Consider the following 17491-nt stretch of genomic DNA (forward strand, 5'->3'; position numbering starts at 1 on the left):
CTATTCAAAGTTTACAAAGACCCTGTTAGTTAAGTTTTATTATCTGTATTTTATAGACAAACAAACTAAGGCATAAAGTGGTTAAATAACTCACCCAAGATCACATAACTTGTAAGTGTAAGAACCATGATTCACACCCGGGTTCTTCTAGCTCCAAAGCCCATTTACTTAATACTGTACTACACTGAAGTGAAAAAAATAGAAGAGTAATAAGATTTGGTGCCTCATTAAGTATGGGAGAATGAAGAATAGGGAGAAATCATAGATGTTTCTTAGGTTTTGGGTTTGTGTGACTGGATTGTGGGGTCACCAATAGACATAGGACAATAGGAAGAGAACAGGTTTTGGTAGGAAGATGATAAATTATCTCTAATGATAGTCATGTTGTGTTTTGCCAGTCTTTTTTCCGGAGGATTTTATGCATTCTTATCTTAGCATAGTAGTATATTGATGTATATTGGCTATTTTTCCTGTGTTAATTCATTGTCTTTTTGTTGTTGTTGTTAGCTATTTTCATAGCAGTTCAATGTTTTTTGTAAGCTCTTCATAAGTTAAATTCCTGGAAAAATTGTCAAATATTGACTTACTATTTTAAATATTGTGATGTGCATTACCCTTTTTATGTTCTGCCTTAAATTTATATTGCAAATATGTATTTCTCACTTTGTCTCCAGCTTGATATAAAATTTATTATTCTTCACCCATCTCACTCTGTGTACTAGGTTCCATGCTGACTCCAATTTCTCTGACTGAAATTGTTATAACTGTAAGAATATTTGATTGGTCATAGAGTCAGTGCCTCTGTAGTACATTCTGAAATGTATTTATCCATAACCCTTTTTGCTTTAACATTTTAGGCTCTTATTCTGAGCATGGCTGTCCCTACTATAATAGGTCTCAGCTTATGGAAAGAGGTAAGAAAATTAGATTTTTCATAAGATGAAAATATATGTTATCTATAAGGTAGTGATAAATTTATATGTGTGTGTAGGATACTTATATTGGAACAGTATTCTAACAAAATAAAGCGTGATATACTTAATAATACCTAATCTTCTACCAAAAGGAACATGATAGAAGAGGTAAAACATTTTTACAATGCCATCTGATGCAATTTTCTGTAGTCTAATACTGGTATTATTTCAGTTTATAATTGACAAAGGAAATGGCTGAATAAATGGTATTTATTAGTAAATAGTAAAAAGTATTTTGGCAATCCCCCAATTTAAATATTTATAAAATAATGTAAACTCTTTGGCTTATCGTAATGTAACATGAAATTAATTGTCAGTAAACCTGTGAATTATTTGACTTGATCTGAAATTTATTTGTTTGCTTACTTATTTATTCAGTGTGCATGTGCATGAAAGATACAACTGATGATTACTTGTTTGGTGGATAAAATTATGTATTGAGCGTAGGCAGTGAATTAACCACACAGTAGATTATTCGGGCTGAGAAGAACTAGCAGGAAACTGAAGGAAAGTAAAGCAATCCTTGCCATTTTCTGTGTGAGAACTGTGTTGTAACATTGTTTGTCGTAAGTTGGCCTCTTAGTCTTTGGAAGTACTCTGAAACAGTTTTAAACTTTCTAAATACTTACAGGTTTGGGGGATTTTGTTTTGTATTTTAGTTTTTTCCAAGATTAATGACAGAATTAATGGAACTACAAGAATTTTATGACCCAGATACGGTGGAACTTATGACCTGGATAAAGTAAGAACTGAACTGCCCAAGACTGTTGTTAAGCTATTAATTAATCATTGGATGCTATTTAGTGGATTCAGGGGAAATAATAAATTAATCCTTTTCCAAGTTCTTCTCATAAATCTCAGGGATTTTACCCTGTATTTTTAGGGATATTTAGTTTTCATTTAGATATACAATTCTAATTTTCTAATTGAACTCATTTCCATCAAAATATAGTATTGATAAGTTTTAGATATGAAACTCTAGCTGTTAAACATCTAGAAATGTGGAATAAAAAGGAACCAATCTTCTTTTATTTAGATAGTCAAGAGATGCTTCTTTTAACCGGAGTTGGAGATGAATGAGCAGTGGATTTCTAGTCTTGATAACCAAGGTTAACAAGATTTTTAATTTTAATTTTAACACTCATGCAGATTTTAATACGACAGGAGATGTGCTCTTGGGACTATAGAAGCTGGGAATTTTAATTGAAACACCTCGTTCCCTCCCCTAACATACATATATAACTAAGGGACCCTCAAAGGGCTACACTATCAGTGAGAGGATGGACTATCACAAAACAGCCATCAAGTGGTAGAGAAAGATGATAAGAAAGCACGTCTTCCTTGGTTTCAGCTCTTGGTCAGAAATAGTGTCTCTCCTGAATTTGTAGCAATGCATCTGAATTCACATGTTTGTAGTTTGAAATTATACTTGTCTAATCCAGGAAACCCTATATCAAGAGATTAGCATAAAAAGTGGTTCTGGGATGGTCTGGAGTGCCTGATATAATCCTCAACCCAGGCTACCCAGGATCTCGCAAATAAAGCTTCATGAAGATAAACTCTAAAGTTACAAAACACATGAAGAAACAGTTCAACACAGCAAGAATCAGTTGTCGGTTGTGATAAGCAATAGAAGTAGACTTCTAGCAACTTCTGATAATAAAATTTGCTTGTGTCAGTTTTTGCTGCACAGTGGACTACCACAAAACTTAGTGGCGTACAAACAATAAACATTTGTTATTTTGCACCATTTCAGTGGTCAGCTGAGTAGAAGCAATTGGTAGGATTCTTCTGGTCTGGGCTAGCTCATCTGGGACTGGATAGTCTGGCATGGCCTTTCTCACATGTCTAGACTGGGTAGGTGTCAGCTGAGGTCATGGAGTTGACTTAGCCACATGCTTCTCATTATCCAGCCCAGGTGAGACTGGGCTCATTCGTAAGGTGGTGGTTGTCGAGTTCCCAAGAGCAGCAAGAGAGGACAAGTCGCAAGGTCAAGCATGTTTTAAGTCTCTGCTCAAATTATGTTTGCTGTTGTCCTATTGGCCAAAACAAGTCATATGACAAAGACCAGTGTTTCCTCCAAGAGCATATCTGTAGAAAAGAATCATTGTAACCATTTTTCCAACCAGTCTACCCTATGGATAGAGACTATGAAATAGTTTGAAAATTTTTAAACACATAGAAGAAGAAACTAAAACTTGAAAAAGGAATGAAACACTCTCAGAAAAGGCCAGGATACTAGGGGAAAAAAGGCAAAAAATGTTTCTAGAAATGAGGAATAGGTTTATAGAATAGGTATATAGAAATGAGAATAATAGGTCTTATTATAAGTTCTCGTTATTATAATGACACCTCTTGTATGTATAAAAATTATTATTTTTTTAGATCATCCTTAACTACTGCCTATTAATACTTTTTTGTGAATTGTATTTACCTTTGTGGAACACTGATTATATAACCTTGTGTTGTCATTAACAAAAGAGAAAGTCACATTTTTTGTGTGTGATTTACCACAGTATTTTCAAAAACAGCAAAGGCCTAAACATTGGACCTTTTACATCAAATGATTGGACATTTATGTCACTGTGTTGTGATTTTTCTGTTTCATTTTTGTTTCCCCATTACTGGGGGCTCCTTGAGGACAGTGGCTGTGTGCTGTCTCTTTATTTTCATAGCTTGACAATATCACTAGCACATAGTAGGTAGATGCTGAATGTTGAATACAGGGAGGTAATAAATAAGTCAGGACATAAGAGCAGCCCTTTGGGACCTGTCTTGTGAGTGGCATCTATCTGGGACTTTGGATTATGATTTGGAGTAGGGAAGTCCTTCATGTGTTATCTGGAGATAGACATATGGGTAAAGGTAGGGAAGGAGCAGGAGGATAGATGGATCTGGAAGGAGTTGGGTTCTGGTGGTTAATATTTGCCAAAGATGAATTTGAGAATTCACAGTATCAGCATTGAATTGTCACTCCCATTACCCTGCATTATTTTTTAATAGCATTATTACCACCTGACCTATATGTTTATCCTCTCCCCCTGCTCCCTCTTCAAAGCAGGGACCTTGTCCTCCCACCTCTCTTTTTTAAATATTTATTTATCTTTAGCACTCTGAAAAGTTTCTGGCACATAATAGATGCTCAGTTTTTTTTTTAATAAATCCAAAAATTAAATGAAATGAAAACTGACATTGAAACTTAAGTGTGCAATACATTTTAAGTTGCTTGGTATTTCAGAATTGATATAAATCAGTGATCTAAATAGTATACTTACCTTTTCAGTGTGTGAATCTTTATGGTTCTTTGCAGAAGGCAAGCTCCAGTTGCAGCTGTTTTTGCAGGAAGTCCACAGTTAATGGGTGTGATTAAATTATGCACTGGATGGATGGTGACAAGCTTGCCTCTTTACAATGATGATGATCTTCTCAAGAGAAATGAAAATGTAAGGCATTTTAGATTCTACATTTGGATCATTTTTATATGACTCCTTAGTATAGTTCTGTAATGATGCGTATGTTCCTGGTTAGCTAGGAAAATCCAGACAATTTTAGAAGAGTTAATTAGCTTTAGTTTTAAAAAAGCTGTATAATACATTTAATCGAGAGGCCAACATTAGAATATGAAGTTCTTTGTTTTATGGAAAGTATGGATATGTTTCTAGGAGAAACATTTCATTTCCCACAAGGTTTCAAGGGACTGATGTGTAATATTTTATAAAGGGAAGCATTCTTTTGAGAATATCATTGTTCTCAATCAAATTATTGAAGGAAGGCTTTCAGTTAATGTCTTTATACACTTTGTATTTCCAAGCCAAAATTCTATTATTGCTTATAAAACACTGATTTATTTTTCATTATGGGCTATTATTAATAACTTTTAGTATAACATTAGTATGGTATCTAATTGCTTCTTGTTCAGAGAATGTATTATTTTGAATGTTTGGTATGGATTTAAATGGTAACTTCATATCTGAAGGTAATGACCAACTGAACCTGAGTTCTAAATATTCTGTTTTTCAGTTGGAGAGAATTTCATATAGTTTTTAAGTATACTCTAAGCTAAGGAGGAAGTATAGCAGTATAGAAGTTAGACTCTAATACAAAGGTTAGACTCTAAACTTTATGACCTTGAGCAAGTTTCTGAATCTGGAAGTAATAATAGTTCTTACCTCCTAGTTGTGAGAATTAAATAAGATAATGCACTATGCCTGAAACAGTAAAATTTAAATGTTAGCTAGTATTAATATGTACTATTAAATTATAATTGTATGTGCGCACACACATTCACATATAACCACAGAAAGTAGAGAGGAGTTCAAAAGCAGGAGCAGTCAGTTCTGCCTACAAAAATCCAAGTCTTCATAAAGGGCATTTGCTTGATCTGGGCTTTGAAGGATGACTAGAAACTTGTTTGGAAAAAGAATACAGTGATTCCAGGTTAAAAAAGTCACATGAGCCTTGAAATTTGTTTGGCCATGAAACTGGAAAATAAAATAAGACCAAATTCTGGAGGACCTGGAAGGTCATGCTTAAGAATTTAGACTTGCCCTGGAGGCATTTGGGAGTCATCAAAGACCTTTCATAAGCCCAGGAGTGGAACCTTAGATCTGTTTTAGAGTTAATTAAGGTCAGGGAACAGTTGAAGCAGGGGAGAGGTCAGAGACGGGGAGATCTACCTCGCAGTGATTTACCTGAGAGACAACAGCTGCCTCTGATTAGTATTTGCTGCGGTTGAAAAGGTAGTGTTGCTTAGAAGATACACTACTGCATATTTCTAAACTTTACTTTTTGTGGATTTAAGCCAACAGACTCTGACATGGCTTTGTTTTCTTTGTTGTCTTTTGATTGGTCTTTGTCCTAATATAGAATTTCAGAATCACTTATAATTAGGTCAGAGTTCTAATTAGGTTCTAATTAAATTTAAACATTTTAGAGTTTTTAGTTTTATGTGACTTGGCTGTGAGAATAGGAACCATTTTTTTTTTCAAATCTTGGTCTTTCTATATGGTGTCTAGTACATAGCAAGTACTGAATAAATTTTTTGTTAAAATAAAATTCAAATTGAACTCCATAAGTGAGACCATACCATTTGAATTAGACACTGTCTATAATTCATAACATGTGACTAATCTTTATAATCAGTGATTATAGGCCAGCGATTCTCAAACCTGGGAAGATGGTGCTCCCAGGGGACATTTGGCAATGTCTGGAGACACTTTTGGTTGTCACAGCTAGGGGAGGGGTTCTACAGACACCTAGTGGGTAGAGACCAGGGATACTCTTAAACATCCTCCAGTGTACAGAACAGCCTCCATTCTGTCCTGACAAAGAATTACCTGGCCCAGAATGTCGATAGCGTTGAGGTTGAGAAACCTCACTCTAGTCTAACAGTAATGTTATTGTCATTGCATAGAGGTGTTTTTTATATGCCCCAGTAGTATGTTACAGTTTCCCCAAACTTAAAAATAAGTAAAAATATATATAAAAAACTATAAATAAGTATAAGGTGGATAAGATAGAACCATTCACATGAACTTATTTAACAAAGTGAAGTGAGTGAGAAACTTCCTCTTGATTTATTAACATTCTGTGTTCCACAGAATGAGTATCTCTAGCACCTCAATGGACATTGGACCTAAAGTTGCTGAATAGACAGCAACCATAACATGTAGTAAGCAGCTGCTGAATATTCTGCAGATAGACTGGAATCTTGTCCAATCTAGGTTGCAAATCTCAGTATTTTCATAACAAACAGTATATGATACTTCTGGCCTAACTTTTGTGGTTATCCAAGGTTAACATTTCAGAAAACCTGAAAAACGTATTATCTGATAAGATCCAAAGTTTATTATCTAATAAGGTCAGCAAAATTGTAATGAAAAACACCACGTAATCAAGACATGAGTTTTAAGCATGCATCCCTGTTCTTTCAGTATTTGTGACAAGGGTCAAATTATTTTTAGCAACACTGACTTTATCTCATGTATAACATGAGTATAAAATACTGTAATACATGGTAATAAAAAAAAGTAATGGAACGATTACAACTCAATAATAAAAAGACAACCCAATTAAAAAAATGGACAAAGGCCATTTGCAACAACGTGGATGAACCTTGAGGGCATTACGCTAAGTGAGGTAAGTCAGATAGAAAAAGACAAATACTCTATGATATCACTTATATATGGAATCTAAAAAGGCTGAACTCATAGAAACAGAAGAGTTGTGGTTGCCAGGGGTTGGGAGGGTTGGAGAAATGAGATGTTGGTGAAAGAGTACAAACTTCTAGTTATAAGATGAATAAACTCTAGGGATCTAATGTACAGCATGGTGATTATAGTTAATAACACCGTATTGTATATTCAAAAGTTGCTGAGAGTAGATCTTAGATGTTTTCCCCACAAAAAAGAAATGGCGATTATGTAACATGATGCAGGGGTTAGCTAAAGCTATGGTGCTAATCATTTTGCAACATATGAGCATATCAAATAAACATGTTGTACACCTTAAACTTACACAATGTTATATGTCAATTATATCTCAATAAAACTGGGGAAAAATGGGCAAAGGACTTGAATGGACCTTTCTCAAAAGAAGATACACAAGTGGCCAATAGCAGATGAATATAAGCTTCCTGAGGGAAGGAATCAAGTGAATATCATTATTTTCCACAGATAGTACTAAGAACGTAGTAGATGCTTAATGTATAATTTTGATAAACAGAAGTTTTAAATGTCTTTTAAAGTTGTTGTTTTAATTATATTCTTTCAGATCTATCAAATCTATTCAAAGCGATCTGCTGAGGATATTTATAAAATACTGACATCCTACAAGGCTAATTACCTAATTGTAGAAGATGCTATCTGCAGTGAGGTGGGACCCGTGAGAGGCTGTAGGGTTAAAGATTTATTAGACATTGCAAATGGCCACGTAAGTAACCATTCGGAAAACGAAATTTTTTTGAGAAAAATGACTTTATTTAAACCTATAAAAGTATCTTCAAGCTTTATTTTTGGAACTTAACTAAGAATGTAATTAAAAGTTATATAACAGTGGGGGGAGCTTATTAAAAGTAGTTGGAACTATTTTTTCAATGTACAAAAGAAAAGTTGGGCAATTTTGCAAAAAAAAAAAAGTTTACCAATATCTCAATTCCTTATTTGTTGCCTGTACTTGTGCATGTTCAACATTTATAAACAAAAAATAGTTTGTTTTGAATGATGATTTTATTTTAACATAAAGAGCAGCCGTTTGTTTTGTTATATTCTTATGTTGAGAAATTTCTTGTAATCTGATACATATCTAGAAAAATTGCTTACTAAATTGACACAGTCCTGTACATTGAGTCCCTATTATCCACAAACATTAGTGTATTCAGAGCTACTTTAGTTGTTAGGATTTAACTGTATCTTAAGTTTTCATTGATTTTAGCTATTTTACCAAGCTTTCTTACTTCTCAGCCTACAGTGTATACTGTATACCTAGCAACTAAGACTGACAGGGGAGTTTGCATATCTGGTAATTAGTGTTTGTATATCTGATAATTAGGCACTGGAAAGGGTGCCTTTACTCCTGGGAAAGTTGGGGGTGAAGGATCTTAGGCAAAGTTCAGTAGGTCATTCTTGTTTGGAGTGCATATTCTATTCACGTTGCAGCCAGGACTTTTTCTTTCCCTTCCTAATTAATTAGCTCTTTGTCATAATCATCCCAGACCAGTTTGGAGGTGAGAAATTCGTTTGTTGGTTTTTTTTTGGGGGGGCCACGCTCTGCGGCATGTGGGATCTTAGTTCCCCAACTAGGGATCAAACCCATGCCCCCTGCAGTGGAAGCGCAGAGTCTTAACCACTGGACCTCCAGGGAAGTCCCGAGAAATTAGTTTTTATGATTTCCACCTTTCCCTCTCTTCATGACCCCTTAATCTTATAATATAAACTTATTCTGTTTTCTGCTGCATGTATTTTGAATTTTCTCTGTTGGCACTTGATATCTGTGGTCTTTGGCTTCATTGGTGACAAAATGGAACTTTAGTAAGCATCAGGTATTCAGTAATTCCTGCTGTACTGCCATCTGCTGTCTAGAGCCTTCTCCTTCTGCTCTTGGCTACCCTCTTGCTCCATTTTGGAGATCAGGTTACTTCTTCTTTCGTGTAATGCCTGGCATGGACTTAAAGCGAATCCATCCTTTTATTCTTAAAGTTGACTCTCTGACATCTTTCCTAGGCATTAGAATAATACTTAGTATTTTATTATAGAAAACTCTTCAAGCTAGCTAAGCTATCTTAGTGAACCTCATTAAGGTGAAAATGTAAAGGACTGTACTGGATAAGTCACAGAAACTTGCTTACTAATGTGAGTCAGTCCTGCACAAGGAGAAGAGTATGAATATACATTAAGAGTATATGTCCATTTCTCAGCCTTGGTAGGCTCCATGATAAGGTTCTTCAGAGGAATGATAGTAGACTATGGAGACATAGCCTTTTAATTTTAGGATTAAATCTTTTAAAAATTGGAAAACACTTTATACTGATTTCTCAGTCTCAATGGGAAGCTCAAGAATTTAGTGGACATGGTAACTCTTATGAAGAGGCTTTTATTTGCTGAACAATATGAGATGTTTGCTAACTAACGTGAGATAGTCCATGTTTAGCAATAATATTTTTTTTCATATAAACATCATCACTTGTACATTGATTGCATTTCTCCTGTAAGCTTAATAAGCTTTTTAATATTTTGTTTCATATCGTTTGATAGGTGGTTTGTGAAGAAGGTGACAAGATAACCTACTCAAAACATGGAAGATTTTGTCATGAGGTCAAAATTAACTATTCTCCTTATGTGAATTACTTCACTAGAGTATACTGGAACAGATCCTACTTTGTATATAAAATCAACACTGTGATATCCTTTCAGTCTTGAAAAATAGCAGAGCCTTCATTTCAAAGACTTATACCACCTGAAGTAAAATGCAATTTTCTTCTACCTACGTGGTGTCTTTTGGAAATCAGAGTATGGACGTTTGAAGTGTTGCTGCTGCTTTTCCCCTCCTGCTGTTAACTGGATCTAGAATTCTGTGGGGGGAAGAAGATCAAACATTACTGTACTTTGGTAAAATGTCAAATCTGCCACTCTGCATCATTCCAGCCAGGTGTTTTCCTTATTGCTACATGGTCTTTAAAGATTTTACCTTCTAAACTATTGTAAAATTTTCCTCATAAATCTTCATTCCATCATAACATTAGTCTTGAATTTGAATATGTTCAAGGTCAGAGTATATATCTCAAATATAACATTTAATAAATACTTAATGTGATATAGAATAGAAGGAAAGAATTACTCTTTCCCTCAAGGCAGTTTCTGAAGGTATTTCATGGTGTATAATAGAACTGAAATATTACAATAAAAAACTAATTTAAATGTTCACTGAAAATTGGTGGCATTTAAATTAAAATGGAAATTGTATAAAGGAAAGTGATTTTTAAGGATATACATAAAGATATATCCAGATTTTCCATGATACTGCTCTCCTTATCTGCTGCTTATGTAAATGAGCATTTTCTTAGTAATATACAGTGTATGATATTGCATTTCATCACTTTATGACTATCAGGTGGTTAGTTTTTTCACTTATGCCCATAAATTTGATACCAATTGAATCATGATAAAACAGTAACTCTTGTTACCTATGTATTTTTTAAAACAGACATTTAAAAGAATGTTCAAAATTTAAAAATAAGAAAAAAATAAAAGAATGTTGTTTAGGTTTTTAAAAAATATGGATATGGAGTATATAATCTATTCACATGTTTCCTATTGAAGTATTAAGTAAAAAATTAAATCTTTATCAGAATGAGAATATGAGCAACTAAAATGAGCAACAATTTCTGGAGATATGTGCAGATGCTGTTCAACATACCTCTGCATAGAGGTGTATTTATGATAAAACACAAGTGCTATTATTTATGAAACGATGGTACAATCTTCAATATTAAGAGCAAAATGACAATTATAATAAAATTCAGAGCACAGTTCCACAATCTGTTATGTTCCTTTAAGTTAAATGTTTTCATATTTTTAATTATTAATTAAAAGAAATTCTAAGTGATTAATTTGGCCTTATAAAGAGATTCAGGATGGATGTATCATTTTAATAAGATGGGATACATGTTCAGTTTTACCTTATACACCAGTTAAGTGAACAGATTTAAAAATTTTTCACTTGTTAGAGTGCTGTAAAAATTGCAATTTCATTACTCTAAATTACTACATTAGAAAGGAACGTCTTTCCATTTTCTTTATTTTCTGTAATATATATTTTAAAAGTACAAAAGCACATGCATTCTTAGATTAGCTCTAAGATGTTTTGTTCTTTTGGAGCTTAAGAATTGTTTGATGGCAGTGTCATATGTCTGGTGCATTAGTTTTATTGGTTCTCATTTCACGTTTTTATATAACTTTTAACAATTATATTAAGATAGCTACAGGCAGGTTATTTCAGGTTCTCTGTACATCTTAATAGTGAGTCACTAGTATTTAGCATCAAGCCTTACAAAAATATTACCATAGTTACCTAAGTACACAGTGAATAGTCACAGGGTAGTACTTACAATTAGAGGGAGCATGTAAAATAATGTAATTTAAAAGTCAGCTTGCATATTTTGAAAGGGAAATAGAACAACCTACTTTCTACGTAGCATGAAATTGAATTTTTATTGATTTACTTTATGATCAAATATGCTGAATTAGTTTTGATTGTTGTATGTTTTTTGTTTTTGTTTTTGACATATTAGTAAGTTGCTTTTGCTTCTGTCAACTTATTTCTTAAATAAAATCGGTTTGGATCAGTTTTTAATTGAATTTTTTAAATAATGAATTTTTCACTCAGCATCAGTTGAAAAGAAAAATGTGAACTTTATTATAGAAATAATAATACTGGGTATGAAAGATAAGCTTATTTGCTTCTATCTTAGCTATAGTTAAAACAATAGTGCTAGAAAACTTTGAGGAGCATTTAATTAATTTCCTTATTTGTAGAGTAAGAAATGATTAAGAATTCTGCAAGTAATTCCATTTGGGTAACTTACAGTTGTTAGGTATGACAATAAAGATCTACTGTGAAAGGGGCAAAATTTATGGGTTTGGGGTAGAAGGAATTTCTCAAAGAAATACAAAACGTAGATACTTTGCCCTTGATGTTGCAAAACTATTGAAATAAGTGCCTTAATAAGGAGGTTAAAACAAGAAGGTTAAAAGTAAATAAAAGTTTACTTTTTATTTTCAAAAACAATTATCCATTTCTTACTTTTTCGTAAGAAAAGTTTGGTAACTTTTTCCTCATCATTAAGCACAGAGAAAGAATCCTCACTATGCTATTTTCACTATTAACTTTAATTCATTGGTAAGCAAATCTTTGTTAAGGGTAGTGATGGGATTTCTAGCCTGCTAAATTAATTTATTTAGCTTCTCAAATGTCAAACAATCGAACAAGTAAAACTTACTTGATAAGGTGTATGATATTGACTCTGCTGGTTTATATTTTCTCTAACTTTGGCATCTGTGTCGGTGCTTTTTGTTAGACTGGTAGGGTTTCACAGCCTATGGAGTATGCATTGCACTTCTAAATTTTTTTCTTCATTACTTTCTGAATATATAAACAGCATGTTTTTTCAGGACATTTACCCAAATTGGTAAAAGCCTAATGTTATGACACTCTTCCGTACAGTCTAGATTGATTCAAGGAAAAGTAGAAATGGAGGTCAAAGTGTGTTACAAGTTGGGGCTGAAAAATATGCTTTAAAAAAATAGGCTGTTAATTTCTTGAAAGGAACAGTGAATAGCCATCTTATTAAACTTTGTTGTTTTGGGGAAATCAGTTGTTTTTTGGCCCTTTCTATTTTTGAACTGTTAAAACATTTTGTTGCCTTTTGTGGGTAAAAGTAGTGTCTCTCTTTATAAAATTGTTGGGGTTTCTAAAAGTTGTATGTAAATCAATTTCTTGGTAAATTTATTTTAAATGCATGAATATTTAAAAGGCATATATTATGAACTATTCTGTGTATTTAAGAACCTATTGTAAAGCAAATAACTACTTCCTGATTTACATCTCAATATATTATCTCATTTGTCCAGTTTTTAAAATATACATTCTCTATTGTTGCTATTTGCTAATAGTTTTAGATCCCAATATGTATTAAAATGACAGCTCTGAAAAGTTGCAAGTAAAATTGAACAATTTCTTATTGAAATAATAGCTCATTATTTAGTTTTTGAATGTGTAAAATTAATACTTTAAATAAAGTTAGTTGTGAAAATTGCAAAGGAATGTATTTGATTCAGCCATTTTCCATCCATTAAGGTTTCTAAGCATTATATTTGTTTTCCATAATAAAAAAAAGGGGAGCATTTTAGAACCATATTTGCTGAATTTAACATAAAAGCATCTCTGAATCATTTCTGTTTAGAAGTCTCTTAGAATTTGCAACATTCTAATTTTGGTATATATAATCTTATGTGCAGTTTTTTTTTTTTTGGCGCGCTGTGTCTTTGTTGCTGTGCGCGGGCTTTTCTCTAGTTGCGGTGAGCGGGGGCTACTCTTCGTTGCGGTGTGCGGGCTTCTCATTGAAGTGGCTTCTCCTGCTGCAGAGCACAGGCTCTAGGTGCGTGGGCTTCAGTAGTTGTGGTACGCAGGCTCAGTAGTTGTGGCTCACGGGCTCTAGAGCGCAGGCTCAGTAGTTGTGGCACACAGGCTTAGTTGCTCTGCGGCATGTGGGATCTTCCTGGACCAGGGATCAAACCCGTGCCCCCTGCTTTAGCCGGCAAACTCTTAACCACTGCGCCACCAGGGAAGCCCCTTATGTGCAGTTTCATAAGAGGTACACTGAACATCTGACCACTGTATTTAGTGAGATAATAGTATCAAAAAGAAATATGCATTCCATACTTATGGGGTAAGATATCTCATAAACAACCCTTTCATATTTTAAATTAATAGCTTTGTACAGCTATTTAACAAAGATGAATACAACTGATTTTATGTTTGTTGACTTTTGAATCACATCTACAGCAATGTATATTTAGATTGTGTTCTTCCTGTAACTAAGGCTACATCTTTGCAAAAGAATAAAAGTTAATTTCAGTAAACATAAATCCTTTAAAAGAGTTGGGTTATGAACTAGTTTACTTTGTAACATTAAATGTACTTCTATCAAGAATGAAATTATTTCATGCTTAATTACACTCCTTGTTTTGTTTCTATAATAGAATTCTTCTTAGAATTTTAAGTTGTCTTTTATTTATATATGAACCTTTTTTGGTTGAAGCTTTATTGAGATATAATTTATATACCATACAGTTCACCTATTTAAAGTGTGCCATTGAACAGTTTTTAGTATAATCACAGAGTGTGCAACTATCATCACAATCAATTTTAGAATATTTTCATCACCCCCAAAGAGAAACCCCACACCTTTTGGCTGTCACCCACAACCACTCCGTCTTCAAGCAAATTCTACTAATATGCTTTCTGTCTCTGGACAGAAAGTTCTACTGTGGACATTTCACATAAATAGAATCATATAATATGTGGTCTTTTGTGACTAGCTTCTTTCATTTAGCATAATGTTTTCAAAGTTCATTCATGTTGTTGCATGTATCCCTTTTCATTGCCAAATAATATTCCATTGTATGGATATACCACATTTTGTTTATCCATTCATCAGTTGACGGACATTTGGGTTGTCTCCACTTTTTTGGCTGTTCTGAATTATGCTGCTATGAATATTCGTGTACAAGTTTTTATGGTTTTAAAAATTATTTATTTATTTATTTTTGGCTGCACTGGGTCTTCACTGCTGTGCACGGGGTTTTCTCTAGTTGCTGCAAGCAGGGGCTACTCTTTGTTGCAGTGGCAGGCTTCTCATTGCGGTGGCTTCTCTCTTGTGGAGCACGGGCCCTAGGCGCATGGGCTTCAGTAGTTGCAGCAGCAGGCTCAGTAGTTGTGGCACACGGGCCCTAAAGCGTAGGCTCAGTAGTTGTGGTGCAGGGGCTTAGTTGCTCCATGGCATGTGGGATCTTCCCGGACCAGGGATCGAACCCGTGTCCCCTGCATTGACAGGCCTATTCTCAACCACTGCGCCACCAGGGAAGTCCCTGTGTACAGGTTTTTGGGTGGACATATGTGTTCATTTTTCTTGGATTTATGTCTAAGAGTAGAATTTCTGGGTCATGTGATAACTGTAGTAACTGAGGAACTGCCAGACTGGTTTTCAATCCTTCCAACAATGTATGAAATTTCCAATTTCTCCACATCCTCACCAACACTTACTATTATCTTTCTTCTTCATTATTGGCATTCTAGTAAGGTGTGAAGTGGTATATCATTGTAGTTTTAATCTACATTTCCATTATGTCTAATGATTTTGAACATCTTTTTGTGTGTTAAGTGGCCATCTGTATATCTTCTTTGGAGTAATGTTCATTTATAAATTGCCCATTTCTAAACTGGGTTGTCTTTTTATTATTGAATTGTAAAGGTCTTTATAATTCTAGATTATAAATCCCTTGCCAGATATGTAATTTGGAAATACAGTTGTCCCTTGGTATCCATGAGGGTTTGGTGCCAGGATCCCGCCCCGCCATGCCCTGTGTATACCAGAATCTGTGGATACTGAAGGCCCATAGAGGGTCTCCATATCTTCAGATTCGGTATCTGTGGATTCAACCAACTGCAGAACATAAACATAGTATTATATTTATTGAAAAAAATCTGCACATAAGTGGACCTGTATAGTTCAAATCCATGTTTTCAAGTGTCAACCGTACAGTTGTCCCTTGGTATACACTGGGGAATTGGTTCCAGGAACCCTGCAGATACCCAAATCCCTTGTATAAAATGGCGTACAACAGTCAGTTTTCTGTATCTGGGGGTCTGGCATCTGCGTATTAAACCAATCAATCGAAATCATGGCATGGTTGAATCCTGGGATGAGGAACCTGTGGATATGGAGGGACAATTGTATTTCCTTCTAGTCAGTGGGTTCACTTCACTTCCTGGGTAGTGCCCTTTGAAGCACAAATGCTTTTCATTTTGATTGCATTGTTATTCACATTAGGTGTTATTGATAAAAGCGTTTTTACTTTGATGTGTTTGAAGTAGATCTCCTTGTATGCATCCTACTTGGCGTTTGTTCAGCTTCTTGGTTATATACATTAAGAGTTTTTTAAAAATCAGTGCTTCCCTGGTGGTGCAGTGGTTAAGAATCCACCTGCCAATGCAGGCGACACGGGTTCAAGCCCTGGTCTGGGAAGATCCCACATGCCGCAGAGCAACTAAGCCCATGCACCACAACTACTGAGCCTGCGCTCTAGAGCCCACGAGCCACAGCTACTGAGCCCGCGTGCCACAACTACTGAAGCCTGTGCACCTAGAGCCCGTGCTCTGCAACGAGAAGCCACCGCAATGAGAAGCTTGTGCACTGCAACGCAGAGTAACCCCAGCTCGCCACAACTAGAGAAAGCCCACACACAGCAACGAAGACCCAACGCAGCCAAAAATAAATAAAATAAATTTTTAAAAAATGTGTTAAAAAAAGAGTTTTTTAAAAATCAAAGTTGGAACTTATGTTCCCATTACACATATGTTGGTGTGCTGAATGGTGACCCACATTTTTCTGAGGCTCTGTTCAATTTTCTTCTATCTTTTTTCTCTTTGTTCTTGGGATTGCATAATCTCTTATCAAGTTTGCTAATTCTTCTGTCAGTTAAAATCTACTGTTGAGCCCCTCTGCTGTGTTTTTCATTTCAGTTACTGTATTTTTCAACTTCAGAATTTCCATTTGGTTCTTTTAAAAAATAATTTCTTTCTCTTTGATATTCTTTGTTTATAGCAACTCTGGATATTGACATCCCCCTGTTCCCTGGAGCTTGTTAATTATAGATGGCTTATTTCCTTAGTGTTGGATGGACTGTTTTAGTGATGTCTATTTCCTCCACATTGTGGAGCCTCTGTTATTGGTCCTCAGATGTCACTGCCTTGATCATGTACACATACACTCTAGCATGACAGTGATTTTAGTAGGGCTCCTTACCATCTCTTTCCTTGACCCTATCCAGCTGTTAAGCTCCACTAGTCATCAGCTGATTGCTCTATTTAGTTTTCAACAATCCCCTGGGGCATAAATTGCACCACAATCTGATCCAATTAAATCCTGGCTCCTTTGAAGTGTAGTATTAGGGAACAATGTTTTTGGTTTGTTCTAAAGCTAGGAGGGCTCTTGGCTCTCTGTTTCCCTGGTTCTGTCTGGTAAGCTAGGTGGCCTATGGTTTAGCTGGTATCTCTCTTTTTTTTTTTTTTTTAATTTATTTATTTATTTATTTTTGGCTCTGTTGGGTCTTCGTTTCTGTGCGAGGGCTTTCTCTAGTTGCGGTGAGCGGGGGCCACTCTTCATCGCGGTGCGCGGGCCTCTCACTATCGCGGCCTCTCTTGTTGCGGAGCACAGGCTCCAGATGCGCAGGCTCAGTAGT

The 17491-nt window shown here is 35.0% G+C and overlaps 1 protein-coding gene across 1 annotated transcript in view; it reads left to right on the plus strand.

Annotated features, from left to right (window-relative positions):
* DPY19L4 (dpy-19 like 4) overlaps window positions 1–10641 on the plus strand; it is a 57642-nt gene extending 47001 nt beyond the window's left edge. Inside the window, exons 15-19 of the mRNA XM_068525649.1 lie at window positions 858–914; window positions 1634–1716; window positions 4285–4417; window positions 7746–7904; window positions 9725–10641. Coding sequence (XP_068381750.1) covers window positions 858–914; window positions 1634–1716; window positions 4285–4417; window positions 7746–7904; window positions 9725–9889 — 597 coding nt within the window. The 3' untranslated portion in view covers window positions 9890–10641. The remainder of the gene's footprint in view (window positions 1–857; window positions 915–1633; window positions 1717–4284; window positions 4418–7745; window positions 7905–9724) is intronic.
* Window positions 10642–17491: the final 6850 nt, after the last annotated feature.

This window comes from Eschrichtius robustus, chromosome 17 (genome assembly GCF_028021215.1).
Source record: "Eschrichtius robustus isolate mEscRob2 chromosome 17, mEscRob2.pri, whole genome shotgun sequence".
NCBI lineage: Eukaryota > Metazoa > Chordata > Mammalia > Artiodactyla > Eschrichtiidae > Eschrichtius > Eschrichtius robustus.